The sequence below is a fragment of the Lineus longissimus genome, chromosome 16 (genome assembly GCF_910592395.1).
Source record: "Lineus longissimus chromosome 16, tnLinLong1.2, whole genome shotgun sequence".
NCBI classification, from domain to species: domain Eukaryota; kingdom Metazoa; phylum Nemertea; class Pilidiophora; order Heteronemertea; family Lineidae; genus Lineus; species Lineus longissimus.
Window position 1 is genome coordinate 6869763 of NC_088323.1, and position 20189 is coordinate 6889951.

A 20189-nucleotide genomic window follows, 5' to 3' on the forward strand; every position below is an offset into this window, starting at 1 on the left:
AACCTTCATTTTCCACGAAGATTTCAGTTCCAAGAAATGCCGTAAGATGGCCACACTTGCGCACCTTTGACCAAATCTCCAAACAGTGCCGAAGCCCCGTGATAAGCATAGGACTCAAGCATTGTTAACAAGGACTAACGTTTACACTAGTCATACACTAGCTTCCGCGTCTGTTAGGAGATTATAACTTAATGAAAAGCCAGAAGATGCGTCGGGATGGATGGGGTGTTTATGTTAAACATTTGGATTTAAGAATACACTTTTCAGAAGACCGAGTCAGGTAACTATAGCCTTCTAATTCATGTTTATAACATATATTAGTTGTTAGGCCTACATGTATAGCTTTCTATTGATTTTGAAACGGTCCATAGCTTTTTCTGAGATCTTTCGCTGATGAGTAAGCATCGCCAGTGTTCATGCTTAGAGAAATGCTATGCCTATGGGAATACAATGTATAAAGGTGTATGAAAATGTTCGAAGTGGAGGGGCCTATGGTAAGTTGCTTTATTTTGTTTCTTGTTTGTTCAACTTGTAGTGTTACGAGGCCTACCCTAGGCCTAGGAGGCCCGTCACAACTTAGTCTTAAAACTTGAGACGATAGGGCCTAAAAGAAAAAAATACTTCAAATCCGATTGTCTCAGCCGATATACGTCTATGGTTCATTCGACTATAGTCACAACTCAACTTGGAGAAAGCTCACACCCTCGATGTTACAGACTGCTGGCCAACCCCCTGGCCGTCTCTTTGCAGATGTTTCAAATGACAGTAGAGTACTTCACCGAGTTTTACCCCCTAATCCTAATCATAAGCTTAATCATAACCCTATGCAATTAGTGACTAAACTTGTTTGGAACAACCTGGTCCTGGTTGTGATATTGTCCTCATTAGGGGACATGCTGCCAGGTTGTGACTTGCCTACCTGTCGATTGTGGTGTGTGTGTGTGTGTGTGTGGGGGGGGGGGGGGGTCCATTGTCTTCATGACTAATAACAGTTTGGGTTTCAAGAGCTAATAACTGAGTAGGCCTATTATTCATATAGAGTAAGAACAGTGTACTCTGACCTCTTAACAACAAGCGTTTTGCCAGGATGGAAAAAGTACTCTATGACAACATAGCCTCGTGTAAATAAACCCACCATTGATAGAACTATGTGCTTTGTGATTTATAGGACTCTAGCAGACAGCTCCATAGGCCCATGTACTTTTATTTCATGTAGGTCTCGGCGTTTTTCTGGCCTCAGTGAAAGAAAATTGTCCACTGATGAACACTCCAGTTGCTAGACCATCTTGCTTCACATTATAGGGCCGGGCCATTTAAACACTCAAGCAAATACCCGATGAGATCCGATCGGATCAGAATGCATCTAGGTCTTATCGGGTCTCAAAGTAGACCATCATTTTAGCTGGTTTCATCAGGTCTCAGATCCAAATTGGTCGTGTTAACACGATCTGTGATTTCGATCCAGGAAGCATTAAAGATATTTTTTTGTTTTTCGAAGTGGATAATTTGATAACATTATACTTGTGCAAATAAACTTGTGTTCCTAATACGCATATCATATGGTTCTCGCATCCTATTATCAAAATTGTAATGAGTCCTATTTCAATAAAGAAGCGAGATATGCTGTAAACCATATCCAGCATATGCCATTTTAAAAAATGAAAGGTTATAGAATTGTATAGCCTACATGAAATGGGGTTGGGAGTCGCAGTTCTCAAAGGGTTAACAGATAACGTTTTCACTCATCTCTGATAATATCATAATGCAGTAGAACCTCTCTTAGCCGACACTTCTTCATTAAGGATACCCTCTCCATAAAAGACACTAGTTTTGGCCCCAAAATGGTTCCTTCCATTGGTTTGATTTCTCTAATCAGGACACCTCTGTCGTAAGGACAAGTCTTTATGGGAGTTGGGATAGTCCCTTTAAGGCCTAAGGCCTAAGACTGTTCGCTAAGTATTTCAAATATCGTTGAAACCAATGTTTTCAATCAAATCTACCTTTCTGATGGATTTAGATACCAAATCAGTTTTTATTTCTTAAATGTTTGATAGCCGGTCATTTGAGCTTATCTTAAAATCTCTGTTTCTCTTTTTTCTCCTAATTCCATCTTCATTTTGTTGCCATAAATTCATAGCTTCCACTGGATTGTGTTATAAATTCAAACAGAGCAGTAAGTTAAAGACATTCTTTCAGAATTTCTTTAACAATTTGCCTGGAGTAAATTCCTAATTTCGCATCTTTTTGTTATTCGGTTCGTATCCAGGGTGGAGTGACAGGCTAAATAGCTCAGACTCTCCTGACAGCTGCGGGGCAGGTATGCACCTAGCCTGGCTAGCTGCCTGTTATGTAGCTTTGTGTGTGTAGCTCAGGTACTGCTGTTAACCCATCTCATGCTTGCTTGGGCCGTTTGTACCACAGTAAGGATAGTCACCTTTACATGGAGATGATGGTAGTAAAAAACATCCTGTAGGACGGAGAGGCACCAAGAGTTGGAAAGAAAAATATTTGTATCATCTTGAATCACAAATATAGGGATCAACGGTCGGAACCTCTCTTAGCAGACACCTCTCTACAAAGGACACCCTCTCTATTAAGGACACCGCATATGGTCTCTAATTGGTTGTCATTTCCATTGAATTTGACCTCTGTATTCAGGACACCTCTTTATTTTAAAGGATAGGATTTGTCTGTCCCAAGGGTGTCCTTAATAGAGAGGTTCTACTGTATTCCTTTATCATCATGGCTGATATTTTCCTCTGGTATCCGAGAAAACATTGTTTGTTGCTGTGGACTGGTTCATAGCAAAAGTCAGTTGACGTCAGCATGCCTGATTTACACTTACGCATGTTATCAACTTTTTATGGACTTGTTTTGACTAAAGCAATCGCGTTCTTCTGCATTGCTCACAAATCATGATAACGAGTGGGAAAATCATTGGCCGGTATGGCGTTGATTAGTCCACTTTCTCTTATGTGATGTAACAAGGCATTTGACAAAATATGATGTCAACCCAACATCATAAACGGCTTCATCAAGTTGTTTCAGAGAAAATGATGCGTCATCTTTAAATCACAGCATTCCAACCAATATTTGGCTTAAAGGGGAATGTGCGCTGTATGTATTTACTGGTGGTCCAGGGAAATGGAAATGCAGTTATACACAATGCTGTAGTGCAGTTAATATGCATGCAAATTTGCTGAAACTTGGTATTTATAGTATTTGAATATCTGTCTACAAATGGCAATGCCGAAATTTATATTTGGTGTGCATTTACGCAATTGGAAATTCTCAAATTATAAATTTCAAATTTTTTACCAACGGCAATGGCCTTTAATATGATTATCACACTGTATGAAAAATGAGCTAATTTGTGCCAAGGTATATATTGACAGATGATATTTCGGCCTATAAAACTCCAATGACGGTGGCGTTCATGAGAATGACAAATCTTTTCACATGAAATCATACCAATGGATCTATAATGAGTCGATGACCCATGAACTATGCTGACAATTCAATGTCAACTTTTATCCCCGAATAATTGTCGGATTTATTGAGTTTGTTCCCTTTATGTGGAACTGTAGAACATTTGAACTCTTGCCATCACGTCAGCGAAACCATTCCATTTTCTGATATCTGGTTGTGCGTGGAACGCTTGGTTTTATAATTCATCTACCAATTTTGTGACATCTGCAGCAAAAAGAAACACAGTGATTAATACCATCTGTTATATAGGATTCAGGTGTTTGGAAAATAAGCCATATCACAAACTATTACATGTAGGGAAGGGACTACTCTTGTGGTAGGTTTTCGTATTTGATAGGTTCAGATTTTGTTCCGTAACGAGGTGGAATTTTGACATTTCCTGTTGTCAGATTTGCAATGAGAATGAGGTGGAATTTTGACATTGCCTGTTGTCAGATTTGCAATTAAAATAAGGTGGAATTTTGACATTGCCTGTTGTCGGATTTGCAATGAGAATGAGGTGGAATTTTGACATTGCCTGTTGTCAGATTTGCAATGAGAATGAGGTGGAATTTTGACATTGCCTGTTGTCAGATTTGCAATTAGAATGAGGTGGAATTTTGACATTGCCTGTTGTCAGATTTGCAATGAGAATGAGGTGGAATTTTGACATTGCCTGTTGTCAGATTTGCAATTAGAATGAGGTGGAATTTTGATATTTCCTGTTGTCAGATTTGCAATTATGAATGAGGTGGAATTTTGACATTGCCTGTTGTCAGATTTGCAATGAGAATGAGGTGGAATTTTGACATTGCCTGTTGTCTGATTTGCAATGAGAATGAGGTGGAATTTTGACATTGCCTGTTGTCAGATTTGCAATTAAAATAAGGTGGAATTTTGACATTGCCTGTTGTCTGATTTGCAATGAGAATGAGGTGGAATTTTGACATTGCCTATTGTCAGATTTGCAATTAAAATAAGGTGGAATTTTGACATTGCCTGTTGTCAGATTTGCAATGAGAATGAGGTGGAATTTTGACATTGCCTGTTGTCAGATTTGCAATTAGAATGAGGTGGAATTTTGACATTGCCTGTTGTCAGATTTGCAATTAGAATGAGGTGGAATTTTGACATTGCCTGTTGTCAGATTTGCAATGAGAATGAGGTGGAATTTTGTTTGACATTGCCTGGTGTCAGATTTGCAATTAGAATGAGGTGGAATTCTGACATTGCCTGTTGTCAGATTTGCTATTAGAATGAGGTGGAATTTTGACATTGCCTGTTGTCAGATTTGCAATGAGAATGAGGTGGAATTTTGACATTGCCTGTTGTCAGATTTGCAATTAAGATAAGGTGGAAATTTGACATTGCCTGTTGTCAGATTTGCAATGAAAATGAGATGGAATTTTGACATTGCCTTTTGTCAGATTTGCAATTAGAATGAGGTGGAATTTTGACATTGCCTGTTGTCAGATTTGCAATGAAAATGAGGTGGAATTTTGACATTGCCTGTTATCAGATTTGCAATGACAATAAGGTGGTATTTTGACATGGCCTGTTGTCAGATTTGCAGTGAGAATAAGGTGGAATTTTGACATTGCCTGTTGTCAGATTTGCAATGAGAATAAGGTGGAATTTTGACATTGCCTGTTGTCAGATTTGCAATGAGAATAAGGTGGAATTTTGACATTGCCTGTTGTCAGATTTGCAATTAGAATGAGGTGGAATTTTGACATTGCCTGTTGTCAGATTTGCAATGAAACATCGTGTCTTCAATATCTGGTATGTCCAGAAATCGCAGACTTGATAATGCAAAGAAATCGACCTGACCTGATGACATCGGCTAGAAAAAATCACCTCATTCTTGGATTAGAATCTGAGTCTGTCTATTTTCTGTACGAGATGTGACTTGGCCACTGATTGAGATACTTACATAATACCCAGCTGGAATCTAGCTGGGACAATGTCACAACCACAACGAATCTTGCATAGTTACATTTGATTTGTCTATTTTCTCATAACCAGACTAGACTGTTGCCTGACCGCCCCTGGGGCAATGACTGGATGCAGACTGACCCTGCTTGGGACAATGTCACAACCTGAGCACCTTTGGGAGAGGGTGATCAGCCCAACCCTGCCAGGAACAATGTCACAACATGTTTTCATTATTCTTAGTAAATAGAATGCAACCATTTAGTTATATTAGTTCTAGGGCCAGTTTTACAGAACTATTGCGCAGTGGCCACTCAGCAAATTATCATTTTTCCGCATCTCACACTATCTACTGGAGAATCACAATAGAAATGGGCCAACTGGTTGTTGTTATCATGATGTTCATAATAAAGGGCTGGCATTGTGTTGCATAACATCGTATCGTTATACAGTAGAACCTCTCTATTAAGGACACCCTTTGGGACAGACAAATGCTGCCGTAGTTGAGAGGTGTCCTGATAACGGGGGTCAAATTCAATCATAATAAAGGGCTGGCATTGTGTTGCATAACATCGTATCATTATACAGTAGAACCTCTCTATTAAGGACACCCTTTGGGACAGACAAATGCTGCCCTAATCGAGAGGTGTCCTGATAACGGGGGTCAAATTCAATGGAAATGACAGTGTCCTTCATAGAGAGGGTGTTCTTAGTCGAGAGGTGTCCGCTAAGAGAGGTTCCACTGTAGTTATATATTATGTATTATATTACTAGATCACTTTTAAACTAAGCACTGACCACCACTGTTAAAATTGCTAGTTAAAGAGCTCTAATTGTTTTAGGATTTCAAGTTCTAGCCAAAATGGTAGAAAGATATGAAGCTATAGTACCCGGAAGTACCAACATCAAAACAGATATCAGCTAATGCCCCAGCTGATGTGGTAGGGCTCTAGGAATATTCATTCATGATTGACAGCACCTGTTGTTGATTGATTTGATCGATCTAATTGAAGTGTCATTCATCTCTCACTACTCTAAAATCAATCACATTTGAGTTGGATCGTGAGCAGATCAAAACTTGAGTCTCTTTTTAAATACCCGGATGAATAAATATGATGATAATGATAATAGATAAATAACAAAGTTTTTGGTTTATCATCTGATAACCACGATAGAACTTATCATCCAGCTATCAAATATTCAACTAACAGCGTAGGCCTTCTTAGTGAATTTTGCATGATCAGCATTTTACCCTTCTTTTACATTATCACCACCCATGAAAATGTACCTTCTCACTTCCTGTTAAAAATTCCAGTGAAGATCATAGTGATTTATAGATTCGGCCTGCTGAACATGTGGACATTAGGTTCCATTCAGAAACGCGTCATGTATATGAATTCCATAGTAATGACTCAATGCATCGATGCGGCCTAAAGTGCAGGAAATGGAGAGACATAGTATTCCTTGAGTGTGATACATTTTAAGCCGTTTGTTTTCGGTGCAAAAACATTTTTACATATTTTCTTTTCGTTATTGTTGCAGGTTATGGTAAAACAGCAAAAATGGTTTAGTTTGTTTCTGTGATCCCGCGCCGCAAGGATGGGGTGTATTGAGTCGAAGGTGGACTCGGAGGCTAGCGCCACCAAGGGGAGGAACGCAAGTACCGATGACTACGATGCATTTAACAGCCGCGAGAATGTACGAGGTTACGGCAAGGACCGGCCCAAGGCACAACGGCGGACAACACTGGAGGAAGTTGTCACAAATGCTCACAAGAGGAGCTTGCGAGACAAAAAGGACATCGAGAGACTCAAGAAATTCAAACTCAAGTTGGACAGCTGGCGGACGGTCGATATTGAGAAAGTACGGGAGCAGCTCGGACCCAATATGGAATGGTGGGCGGTTGGACCGAAGTTGTGTATTCATAAACCGGTGCCATTGATACCAGAGTCAAAGGTAGGTGACGCCCTGCTTGAAAAGTTTTCGTGAGATACTCTAAACTTCTCGGGCATTGACACATGAAATCTCGGAGCACATGCTGAATTGTTTTGTCTTTTAGAAGTCAAAGGTACTAAAACATTTAGCAGCTGAGCCAGTGGGGGCCATTTCAACAATAATTGTGTCGTTCACACGACACGAAAAAAGTGACGTCACGTCTATATCTGTAAAATGACGTGCATCTTCACCACGCTACAAAAAAGAATCTCAATTGATTCAGCGACTCCTCTACCTGCCAAAAGGTTGTGCATTTGAAGGAACGACATTCAACACTTGACGTGTATATTTCAGTTGGTCCTTATAAACAAAGATGGAGCCCTAATACAAGATCGATCATATCTGCAGACGTTATTTTTCTTTAAACTTGCAAATTTTCAGAGAAAAGGCTGGAGAACCGTCCGCATCTTTGTCTCCAGCACATTTGTCGATTTCCAATTCGAGAGAGAATTCCTCGTCAAGAAGATTTTCCCGCACTTGCGGGCATGGTGCGAGGAACGCAAGATACGTCTCATCGATGTCGATCTGCGATGGGGCGTACCGAAAGATTCCACGGCAAAGGAGACGTTGGTGACATGCTTGGCTGAGATTGATAGGTAAATCATTAGTGACCCGACATTAATTAGAGTGTAGAATAGTACATGCCTGATTTGCACATGTCAAGTTATTTGAAATGGCCATGTGGTCTGTCTCTCAAGGTCCCAGAGTGGGCTGTCCTGGAGCACATGCTCTGGGGTCTAATCTGGTGCATTGTACATGCTCCTACCAGACTAGGCCCTTCATCATCTTAAGGTGGGCTTTAAGTCTGCAGTGGCCTGTCCTGAGATGAAAGATGGTGGTCGCCCCTCTTCGATGATTATCTATTGTAGCAAGTATATCCATACTTGATTGTAGGGGTATACACTCACACAAAGAAACGCTCACATGCAGATAGTATATACACCCTGATTGAGTTATCACCTCAAGAAATTACTCTCACTCTCTATTTAGATATATTCATTGCAGGTGAACATGCCCATACATCCTGTCGGTAAATTATTCACCATGCAACAGTTTGTTCCTAAGAAACAACCCAATAGAATGTCAACATCGAGAAAAACCTTAATTGCTCTATTAAAGGACTGGGTAGAAAATTAAAGGCACTATGACCAAGCCTTCGGCCGCCCAGTCCCCCCCTCCACGCTACAGTATTAGTTTCCTTGGTAACATTCCACAGCTAATGAAAAATTCAAAACAGACGTCATTATCAGGTTTGCCCAGTGTTTATGCTGAGTGAGCTCTCCGTGCAGTGATCACCTTTGTGTGATTTGATGCATTGGAAGCGCGCTGTTTCAAGGCGAGGAATGTTGCCATGATGTCACTGAGTTGTTCTCGATTGCCTCGATTACTGCGACCACACTGGCAATGTTGTTTTCGGTGTGACGTGAGTCCAACCTCAGGTACACCCTGGTAGGCATAAGTTTCCGCGCTAGGATTTGTACCTGCTAAAATCAATAAATGATATGTCGTCCTACAAGATGTACAGAGTTGGAACAAAACTGGAAAAACCTCAAACACTTTCAGAAAAATAGTGTACAAATAAAAAACTAAAAAACAAGCATATTGAAAGGATTATCCTACTGATCCTTTAAGGTGAAACTTTGTTTGGTATTGATTATTCATTGTATTGAATGGTTATATGGAAAGGAATTAGCTAATTTGTTTATAGCAGGGATTATGTGACCCATTGATATTTATGGACCGTTCATAATACCAAAAATACATAAGCGAGCCGATATATATTTTTGCTAACACTCTGTTTTCATGTTTATAAGGTCATTTCAGTATAAGTTAAAGAGTCAGTAGGTCGCAAATGGGTCCATAGAAGGCCCATACGACCTGATATCCTCTCAGAGGTTTCTGGGTTGTTTTAAAAGCTCACTGTGATAACAGTAATGAAGAACAGACAACATTTTCCACATCATTTTAACCCTTTGATTGCGTGATTAAATCTGAATACTTTTCTCCCAGGTGCTGTGCCGAGAATAAACATCCCTACTTCCTTGGGATGATCTCGGAGAGATTTGGCTGGGTGCCAAGCGAGGACCAGGTCCCAGATGAACTTGCTCGAGAGTAAGTACTTCCTGTTTGCAGACTTCCTCCTTTGACCTCCACCCAACTAAAACTTTGATGCTATCGTCGAACGCTAGGAAGAAGAAAAGTGGGGCCTATAGCACTGTGCTGGAAACCACAATATATTGTGTCCCCAAAGATCAGCCAACAAAACTCATCTTTTTTCGTCTTTACAGATATAAATGGATTCCTGGGATGTCGGTGACTGCGTGGGAAATGATGACTGGTGCATACTGGGATAGGAATCCTAACGTAAGCTAATGCTAGTCCGTTGTTTATTTCAGTTCAATGACTTTTCAATTATCCTACTTGGAGAAGTCGTGGTCCTGCTGGAAGCCATTTTTGTATGAAAAACCAGCATAACTCATCCCCAAGTTGTCTCTACAAGGAATCACACAAATTATTTTATGTCATATTCAACAAAAATTAATAGGTCGAGTAGTGTCTTGCATACTGACACGTCAAATGAGTCATTGTGTCATCGAATCCTCAACTGTTCCATTAGAATGGCTCGCGTAGAACCACTTGACCATGCTGCCATCTTCTGGGAACATTGGAAAGTAACATTATCGTTCTCTGTAATAATTTGAGGAGTGTCTTGCATACCGACTCGTCAAATGAGTCATTGTGTCAATTGAATCCTCAACTGTTCCATTAGAAAATCTCACGTAGAACCACTTGACCATGCTGCCGTCTTGTGGGAACATTGGGAAGTAACATTCACGTTCCACTGTCTTCTGCAGGCTCTCATATCCTTGAGAAACCCCAATTTCCTGGACCAAATCCGTGATAGGACAATTCGGGAGGCGTACCAAGAGAGCACGGAAAAAGGCGTCTTATCTTTGAAGAAACTTAAAGGTAAGGTTTGCCAAGAGGCAGAGGTATCCGCCTGCAAATCTAAAATAACTTGGTGCCCTAAATCCTTATTTCAAGGAAAATGATGCTTGGCTTCTTTCTGAGTGCCGGACGGGGGTGGTAACTCAACTAAGAGTGACTCTCTCTACTTGTCAATCGGGGGCAATTGGGCAAATTGGTGACAACCCGCCGTTTGGGATCCCTGCTTGACTGTTCAACAATCGGGACAATGTTAACATCCACCTGTTGTTGCAATATTTTTGTTTAAATGTATTTGCGATGCTTGTATCTTTCAGGTCTATTCCGTGATACATTCCCGAATCAAACGTTTGATTATAACTGTAAGGTGGTGTTCCAGGAAGGCGCGAGGGTAGAGTTGGGAGGTAGGTTTAAAAAGAGTGAATGACCAATATCAAATGTTGAAAAAGGGCGTCTCATAGCCTAGTGGTTAACACTGTGTGCTACCACCCAATAGGGTCTGGGTTCGATCCTGTGGAGAACACAGGATTTGTATTCTGGTTGAACCGGCGTGGCTTTCAAGGGAGTAAAATTCCTGGTTCTTCACAGTCCTTCGAATGAGACCGAGGTTCCTTGTATCTGGTGTCTATGTCAGGGCAGGTGAAAGACCCCACCATGTGAGAAACATGTGTAGCCTGTGTGGACTCAACCTCACGACGAAGTCAGATCAAGTCACTAGGCCAATAAATCCTTGCCTTTTGCTATAGAAGGTTACATGAATTACAATAAGAACTGTGGCGATCATATTTCTAGAAGTAATTTCGTCTTCCTTTCACAGAATTTGATGCATTTGGTGATCGAGTCCTAAACTTCTTCAAACAGAACATCTCGAAGCAGTACCCACCTGATCATATCTTTGATAAACAGAGCTCGCTAGACAACTACTACCAGGACCAGTCGATATTCATGGCCCAGTGGTCGAGGGTGAGTCGGCCGAGAAATATATGTTATACAGTGGAACCTTCCTTAGCAGACACCTCTCTATTAAGGATACCCTCTCTATTCAGGACACCGCATATGGTCTGTAATTGGTCGTCATTTCCATTATATTTGACCTCTGTAATCAGGACACCTCTTTATAAAGGACACTCGTTTGGCCCCAAATCGGTTGATTCAATTTAGGTTGACCTCTCTAATCAGGACACCTCTGTAGTATGGACACCACTTGTCAGTCCCGAGGGTGTCCATAATAGAGAGGTTCTACTGTATGTTCTGTAATCTTTTCTCATAGTTTGTGCTGTGTCATCGACTGAAAATATTTCTGAATCATTTTCCAGGTTGTCGGGCGAGAAACCATCGCCAAGCAAGTCCACCAGTACGTCGACGAGGACCAGACTCCACTGACGCCGCTCATTATTCTGGGTAAGCCTGGCGCGGGAAAAAGTGCAATGATGGCGCACATGGTTAAGGAAATGAGCGAGAATTCAAAATATAAGGTAGGTCTAGAGAGTTAGTGTCCTTGTGCAGAGCACTTAACTATGTGAGTTCTCTGCTTTTGATAGTGTTTGTGACGCTAGTCCACTATTGCATCATAGAAATATCTTTAAGGCAAGACACTCAGTGACACCCTCTCTGTTAAGGACACTAGTTTCTGATCCATATAGGCTGTTTCCATTCAATTTGACCTCTCTAATAAATATGCATCTCTAGTAAGAACAGCACTCCTCAGTCACGAGGGTGTCCTTAATAGAGAGGTCCTACTGTATATTTCAAAGTAATTACATGTAGGTTGACATTGTGTAATAGCAAGAATTCATAAAGATTAGTCTTTATTTATTCTTGGTAATAGTTATATCCGTGAAGGTTTCATATTTTGTTTCAACTGATTAAGAATCAAGAGGAGTGCTGGCCAAAGGACCCCAAAAAAGAAGCTCTCGGGCTCTGTGGGGGAACTCTCGAGGACAGCCGACGTACCGAAAATGGGTTGACTGTTTATTGAGCGCATCAAATATTCCAAATGCTGAGGAAAAACTTTCGACTTCTTTAAAAATATCAGAAAAAACACAAAGATGACGCATCAGAAATAGAGTAAAGAATGAAATGTTTCCTCACACGTTCTCGCCATTCCAGGTCTTCTTCCATTTCATCGGAGCGACGCCCGGCTCGGCGGACACCTACACGATGTTATCACGTCTCTGGCACGAGTTCCTCCCGAGCGAACCGCTGCCGAGTGAGCAGGAGGACCTTCAGCAGACGGTCGGCGCCATGTTGGAACGCGCGGCCGCCAAGGAGAAAAAGAAAAAATGGGTCGTTTTCTTCGACGCTTTGAATCAGTTAGAAACGGAGGATGCGCGGCGCCTTCGTTGGTTACCGAAGACGTTTTCATCCAATATACGGATAATCGTCAGTACGACAGACGCCAGCTCGTGTCTTAACGTTTTGCGGCAGCGTGATCCAGGATTGCCCGAGATCCTGTTGAAGCCTTTGGACGAGGCAGTCAGACGAGAACTAGTCACTAACTATTTTGCGAACTATAACAAAAAGTTGGATAAAAATCAGGTTAGTTTGCGACCTATTTGATAACGATAAAACCAGAGTCCGGAATTATGCAACAATATGCAAGCAAATGTTCTTGGCCAATGGCGTTATTCGATTTACATCATGTGATCTTGAGTTATGACATCGTATCAGATCCATAAAAAGCAATGGCGGCTCCAAAGTAAAGCAATCGGTGTCATATGCAACAAAATGGGCATATTTGTCTCAGCACTGCTTGAGCGAGATTTTGCTGAGAATTTAGATTTTTTGTTCTTGCTCAAATATTTCCCCAGCTGACAGCTATAGTCTGGAATCAAGAAGCTGGGCATCCTCTCTACCTCTCCATCAGCCTGGAAGATCTGCGGGTGTTCATCAGCTTCATTCTCTAACTAACACGTTGATTTTACTTCTCTCCCCAGCTGACGGCCATCGTCTCTAAACAAGAGGCTGGGCGTCCGCTCTATCTCGCCATCGCCCTGGAAGATCTGCGGGTGTTCGGCAGTTTCAAGTGGCTGGACAAGAAGATCGCCGACCTACCGGGAGACCTGAAAGGATTATTGGAAATGGTAAGATTTATAGTTTTCTCACCGTAGCAGCCCATATCTTGGAGGAGTGTGGACTGATCCTGCCGAGTGACGGGCCTCCTGGGCACGCCGAGGGACACTGGTCTGCAAGTTACGGGGTGAGATGGATCCACTGATAAAGTTATCCCAATTTATGGTCAGCACAGGGCTAAAGAAGTCTTAAAATACCCATCAATTAGATATCTATGGTGGCTGCGAAAGGCCATCTGAGATCTTTTAATCACTCGTGGCAGCAATATGTTGTAGGTTGCCACAGTAAAAATCGCCTATTTGTAGGGCGCTTAAAGGCCTACGCAGTTCGTTAAATATTTGAAATTTTATAATCTATTAATATAACCTTCAGCATTGCCATTTTGTAGACAGATATACAAATAATATACTAAGATTCAGCAAATTCGTATGCATGATAACCGCTCTACGGCATTGTGTATATCTATAGTTATAGATATACACAATGCCGTAATATACAACACCAGTAATTACGAACGGCATACCCGTATAAACGAATTGACCGCTTGCGATTGTTGTTCCAGGTCCTGGACCGAATTGTGATGGAGAACGGGCGAGAGCTAGTCACGGCGACCGTCTGCCTCTTGGAAGTGTCGCGATACGGTCTCTCCGAGTCGGAGCTGTTGGAGCTGTTGTCGATGAACCCTGTGACTCCGAGCAGTACCATGAAGAACTCCATGTGGTACCAGCGCCTACCAATGGCTGATGTAAGTTACTTCATACTCAAAACTACTGAATTTGTGCTGGCGTTATCTTTGCATGGATTTCTTAACTGCCCTAGATTATCGAAATTAATCGGAAAAAATATTTCTGGATGATCTCAACGCTTCTGTGGGTAAAGAGAGGGCATGTGAAATACAAGTCGCAATGCAATTGGGGTCCCTCACTGACCATGGTCACCAGCATTGAATGCAGCCAGTAAAAATTGGCACCTCCACTGAAGGGCCGGGCCTCTCCCACCCACTGTTGTCTTTGGATGAACCTTTCATTGATTCCCGATTTCATTCCAGTGGTCCCCTATCTACATCTCCCTGCGTATGCTCTTCCATCTGAGCGGAACGTCAACAGAAGGCCGTCTGCCCCCCTCACAGTGTCTTTTGATGAAATTTTGATTGATTCCCTGATTTCATTCCAGTGGTCCCCTATCTACATCTCCCTGCGTATGCTCCTCCGTCCGAGCGGAACGTCAACTGAAGGCCGTCTGCAGTTCTTCCACAAGTGTGTGCGTGATGTCGTCTGCTCGCAGTATATCAAGAGTGAACAACACAGAAAATGGTGGCACAAGCGGCTGGCGGACTTCTTCCAAAATTGGTAGGGCTTCGTTTGGCTGAAAAATTGAGTGCAAATTAGATTCTCATTATTGAAGCAAGAATGAGGAAGTGAAAAGAGGGGGTACTTTTTCGGAATAACCCAAGCATCTTACCAATAGAGGTCTTTTTCATTCAAAAATGAACGGGTTAAGGGACAAGTAGGCAGTGTAGTGTGTTATTTTCTCCTTCAAAAATGACTTCCAGCAGAACACAGTACTCAAGACAGTAGATGATCAATGTCTATGAGCCAGAAAGGCACCTGCGGTCAGCACACGACCTATCACTTGTAGTTCCGCGTGCAAAAGGAACATACGGCGAGCGGGCATTTGGCCACTCGGCCCCCACGCTCTGGAACCGGCTGCCGACCAACATCCGGGCAGCCGCGACCCTTAAGGAATTTCGCGGATTGTTGAAGACAGAGCTGTTTAGTCAGGTGTGATCTTTTTATCTGTAAAGCGCCCGTGAACGAGCATTTTGCTTGAAACGGGCGCTATAGAAATATGGTATTTACATTACATTACATTACAAGACAGGAGGGGTCCAAATTTGGCCTGCCCTGCTAAGTGGGGGAGTCGGGGTCACCATTGTTGCGCATTGTCCGTTGTAGCCTTGAGAAGATATCACAGTGTGTGCCTCCTCACAAAATGCTATGCCACCAACCTCTTGAATTTGCTTGTAACTATGTCATTCTCGTTCTTTCAGTCCGGACGTCTCGAGGAAATCAGAGGAGCTACCATACCACTTGGAACAAACGGGAGACATCAAACGGCTACAGACGTGTCTCTTAGACAAGGATATCTTCGACCATCTTTACCGGGAAGAGACGCGGCACGAGTTGATGCGGTACTGGCGTAGTGCCGGCGGTTACGATTTGGCAGCGACGCAGTACATGGTCGCGTTTGAGGCACTCTTAAAGGATAACTCTGTCGATGACATCGAGACAACCGCAGCCGTCGAGATGAAATTAGCGTGGTTCTTGATTGATATTGCGCAATATGACACGGCGCGGTCGCTCCTGTTGGGGATTCTCGAGCAGCTGGAGAGGACGCATGGTGTGGAGGCGCACCACTTGATGGAGCCACTTCATGCACTCGTCATGTTGTTTTATAAACGCTGTGAGTATAGTCCTCCTGTCAAATTCCTAAATACGTTTTCCGTGACCTTTGTCACTTAACAAAAAAGTTGCATATAGAGCAAAACCTCCCTTAGCGGACACTCTCTAAAGGACAACCTCTCTATAAAGGACACTAGTTTTGGTCCCAAATTGGTTGCTTCCATTCAATTTGACCTCTCTAATCAGGACGCCTCTCTATTAAGGACAGCACTTGTCAGTCCCGAGGGTGTCCTTAATAATAGAGAGGTTCTACTGTACTTGAAAAGAGTTAGTGACGTTGACATCTGAACTTTTCATCTATTATTTCAGCACTGAATTATGTGTACGCAACTGACGATGGTTTCAAGAAGTGTAAAGAGCAAGGAGAACTGGTGGCTGAGCGCTGTGTGAAGGTGAGGGTCGGTTCGGAAACAGATCCGTTCTGTAGAAGATCGGCCAGGTGGTGACCTTCAGTTACGTCACGCGAACCTTGGCTGTTTCCATTCCCAGTTACGCCTGACCAGAGAACTACGATGCTCAAGTAAAGGCCGTGTATCACAAGATTACTCAATTACGAAGACACAAGGAAAATTTTGCGACAATCATATTGTTTATGCATTTATTTATTCATCTGTGAAAATTTCATGCCCATGTCTCAAGAAGGAAGGTTAATCCACTGAGAAATTTATGGTGATCAATGAATAGAAGCGATAGTGAATAAAAAAATGTGCATAGAAGTTGATTGTGATAAATGTGAATAAAAAAGTGCACAGCGAAGGTGACAGTGTTATATGACCTTTCCCGATCTAAATTGTAGACTGCTCCGAGTGCAGTAGAGATATCTTCTAAAGTACTGCTTCGAATGCAGTAGAGATATCTTCTAAAATACTGCTTCGAGTACAGTAGAGATGTATTCTAAAATACTGCTCCGAGTGCAGTTGAGATATCTTCTAAAATACTGCTCCGAGTGCAGTAGAGATATCTTCTAAAATACTGCTTCGAGTGCAGTAGAGATATCTTCTAAAATACTGCTTCGAGTTTAGTAGAGATATCTTCTAAAATACTGCTCCGAGTGCAGTAGAGATATCTTCTAAAATACTGCTCCGAGTGCAGTAGAGATATCTTCTAAAATACTGCTTCGAGTGCAGTAGAGATATCTTCTAAAATACTGCTCTGAGTGCAGTAGAGATATCTTCTAAAATACTGCTTCGAGTGCAGTGGAGATATCTTCTAAAATACTACTTCAAATGCAGTGGAGATATCTTCTAAAATACTGCTTCAAATGCAGTAGAGATATCTTCTAAAATACTTTTTCAACTGCAGTAGAGATATCTTCTAAAATACTGCTTCGAATGCAGTAGAGATATCTTCTAAAATACTGCTTCGAATGCAGTAGATATATCTTCTAAAATGTATTTCTATTCATTTTAAATCTTGTTTTTCAGGTTTATACGAAACATCGAGCATCGGACGACGTTCACCTCGGTGAAGTGCTCACCCTCTGTGGCTACTTCCTTGGGCAGAAGTGCCTGGAGGCGGCGCAGGCGTTGTTTGAGAAGTGTCGAAACCGATCTGGGTTGGTCGAGGTCTACTACCTGCTGGGAGAGAAGAACCAGTACCACCAAGATCTGAGTAAGTACTTCTCTGACCTTGCAAGGTCACAGCAACATTGTGCTGAGGTTGGAGCTAACTATGTAGCGGTTGGTCACCGTGTTCAAAATACTGCGAAACGATTTATTCATATTGCTCCTTACACCGTGAAGTTTATACACGTATGATGGTCTATGAAACGCGCCTTATCAACTTTGCAGTGTTGTGGGGTCAGACTCTGTTGATTTCAATGCCACGACTGATGTGATGTCGAAAACATCCAAGGGTGACCCCATAAGTTGGGCATTTGTTTCCGCACAGCAGTGCTCGACCACAAGAGGTGCGGATTAGGAAGGAGGAGCGTTGACATTGTACAATGTCATTCAAGATTTGTTGTCTAAAGCGAACTATCTTTTCTCATCTTTACAGGTGTTCCTGTTAAATACTTTGAGAAGTCTCTGGAATATGCCACCATACAGTTTGGAATGTGAGTGCTTTTAATGATGACAGTCACTCAGTGTTCAGTTTGAGTCACTGAAGGCGAAATATATTTGGATAAGTGGCCCATAAGTCGCAATTGTTTTTTCACCTTTGGCAAGTCACTTTCCCTCAGTGATCGGATCCTTTGAGGTTTGTTTGCTGGAAACTTGCCAAGTCCTGTTGTACTGATGAAACGTCATCGCTTTGGCGTCCAGGAGCTTGTGTTTACAATCCAATATCATTGTCACATGCTGCCGTCTGTACATCATGTATACTAGTGCAAGCAAAGCATTTCATCCAGAACTTGATAGCTCACGCGTCGGTATTGGTTTTCTCACCAGGCATCACTCTGGTGGAGCTATCATTTCGTCCAAAACCTTGGCTATCAAATCAGTTTTAGCCTACATTTTAGCTCGACCCTTGCGGTGTCTGGTGAGACAACCAGTACTACCAGTTCAGTGTCAATTCCTAACCCACAACCACAGGTGTAGTCAATTTGGGTTACCTTTTCACAGGCAATCGGTCGGTGCCATTATTTTTGAGTTTACGTCAAACGTTTTTCAAATGTTCATGTTTTTCAATGTTGTATTTTCCCGTCTTGTTGCAGCTACCATCAGAAGCTTGCCAGGTGTTACCAGTTATTCGCTCAACTCTACTGGAACACGTACGTGACTTTTGAACCACTGGAAGACTACCTGCTCAAAGCCTTAGACCTGTACAAGAAGGAGCTTGCGATTCAAGAGGAGCTCCTCGGGTCTCTGCACCCGACCACCGTCCGCGCTCGCGAGGATGTGATCATCGTGTTAGAGACACTGAATCGAAATGACGAAGCGCTGAAATATAAACACAATCAGCCAATCACATAGTCAGGATTCTTCTCTGCGGCATGAGTTGTTTTGTAAACGTGTGTCTTCTGCTCAGACTTTTGTATACAGTTGAAGAGAGATGGAAATGCATGAATCTCTGTAAAATTCTGCACGCAACTGCTGTCTGCGTCTGCAAGTATGTAATTATCATATTATAGACACTGAATCCAATCCATGAGGCTTTAGAACACAATCAGCCAATCATATAGTCATGATTATTCTCTGCAGCCTGTGTTTTTGCAAACGTGCGTCTTCTGTTCAGACTTTTGTATACAGCTGAAGAGAGCTGTCATTGTAGGTGATACCCACATCATTATCATGAAAGAACACTTTGTTGCATGCATATAAGACAATTTGATATAAGATGTTGAACATGTTGTATAACGTTAAATAGTAAACTCTAATCTTTCTGGGACACCCCGTACAGTTGTTAGTGAAAACGCCGCCATGAACCGCCTCAAACTTTCATGTGGCAGCATCAGCATTTCAAAGGGGTGTTTTCTTCATGCACATTGTTTTTATGTGTCATGACAATCATAGGTTAATCTATGCTTCTCTGCGCCATTGATAAGTAGATGTAAATTGCTGCAGTACAGTTTATTATGCATGCAAATGTGATAAAATTTGGCATGCATTCACAGGCGGAAGTTTCCATCCTAGAATCTATGACAGAGGATAATTAGAATAGATTCTATGATGACCCGTCATAGATTCCATGATGGCCCATCATAGATTCTTTGACGGCCCGTCATAGATTCCATGATGACCCGTCATAGATTCCATGATGACCCGTCATAGATTCCATGATGACCCGTCATAGATTCCATGATGGACCATCATAGATTCCATGATGGCCCGTCATAGATTCCATGATGGAGAGTTTTCATCATAGAAATCGCTATTTAATTGAACAATCTAACGCTTTGGGTATTTATTGGCATGCGTACGTTGTTGAATTAGCTGCCTTAATCCAAATAGATTAGTGCAAAGTATTTATAAATGACATGACGATGCTTTTTACCATATTTATTATGTATATAGACATGTTTTGAATATACGGTACACTATGAAAAAAAATGGTGTTTTCTCATTCATTGTACGGGGTGTTCCAGAACATTTGTATCTAGTATTGCGAGATTTACTGATGGACTGATTAGTCATTATGTCTTACTTATGTAATGCCTTTATTTCTGGGTCACCCTGTAAAATCATGCATTGGTCAGAAAAATCCACAAGATAGATGTGGACACTTTATGATATATTAGAACCTCTCTTATGAGGACACTCTTGGGACTGGAAAATACTGTCCTTAGCAGAGAGGTGGTCAAACTTCAAAGGAATGGCCCAAAGTCTACAGCCTCTTTTGGGTGCTTTGACTAATCTCCCCCCCCCCACGCAT

General features: G+C 41.9%; 1 protein-coding gene across 3 annotated transcripts; it reads left to right on the forward strand.

The window, feature by feature from the left end:
• Positions 1-176: 176 nt before the first annotated feature.
• Positions 177-19886, forward strand: LOC135500579 (TPR repeat-containing protein DDB_G0287407-like). Of its 3 annotated transcripts, none has more exons than XM_064792118.1 (18): positions 177-280; positions 6943-7356; positions 7777-7991; positions 9406-9507; positions 9684-9759; positions 10251-10365; positions 10659-10745; positions 11159-11304; positions 11658-11816; positions 12451-12879; positions 13278-13424; positions 13976-14158; positions 14587-14762; positions 15464-15876; positions 16185-16267; positions 17300-17486; positions 17874-17931; positions 18532-19886. In XM_064792118.1, exons 2-18 carry the CDS (start codon positions 7000-7002, stop codon positions 18788-18790), a joined length of 3192 nt encoding a protein of 1063 aa, XP_064648188.1. In that variant the 5' UTR covers positions 177-280; positions 6943-6999; the 3' UTR covers positions 18791-19886. The 3 variants fall into 3 exon arrangements, with proteins under 3 accessions (XP_064648188.1, XP_064648190.1, XP_064648189.1); XM_064792120.1 differs by lacking the exon at positions 177-280 and adding an exon at positions 406-494; XM_064792119.1 differs by lacking the exon at positions 177-280 and adding an exon at positions 3620-3805.
• The last annotated feature ends 303 nt before the right edge of the window (positions 19887-20189 follow it).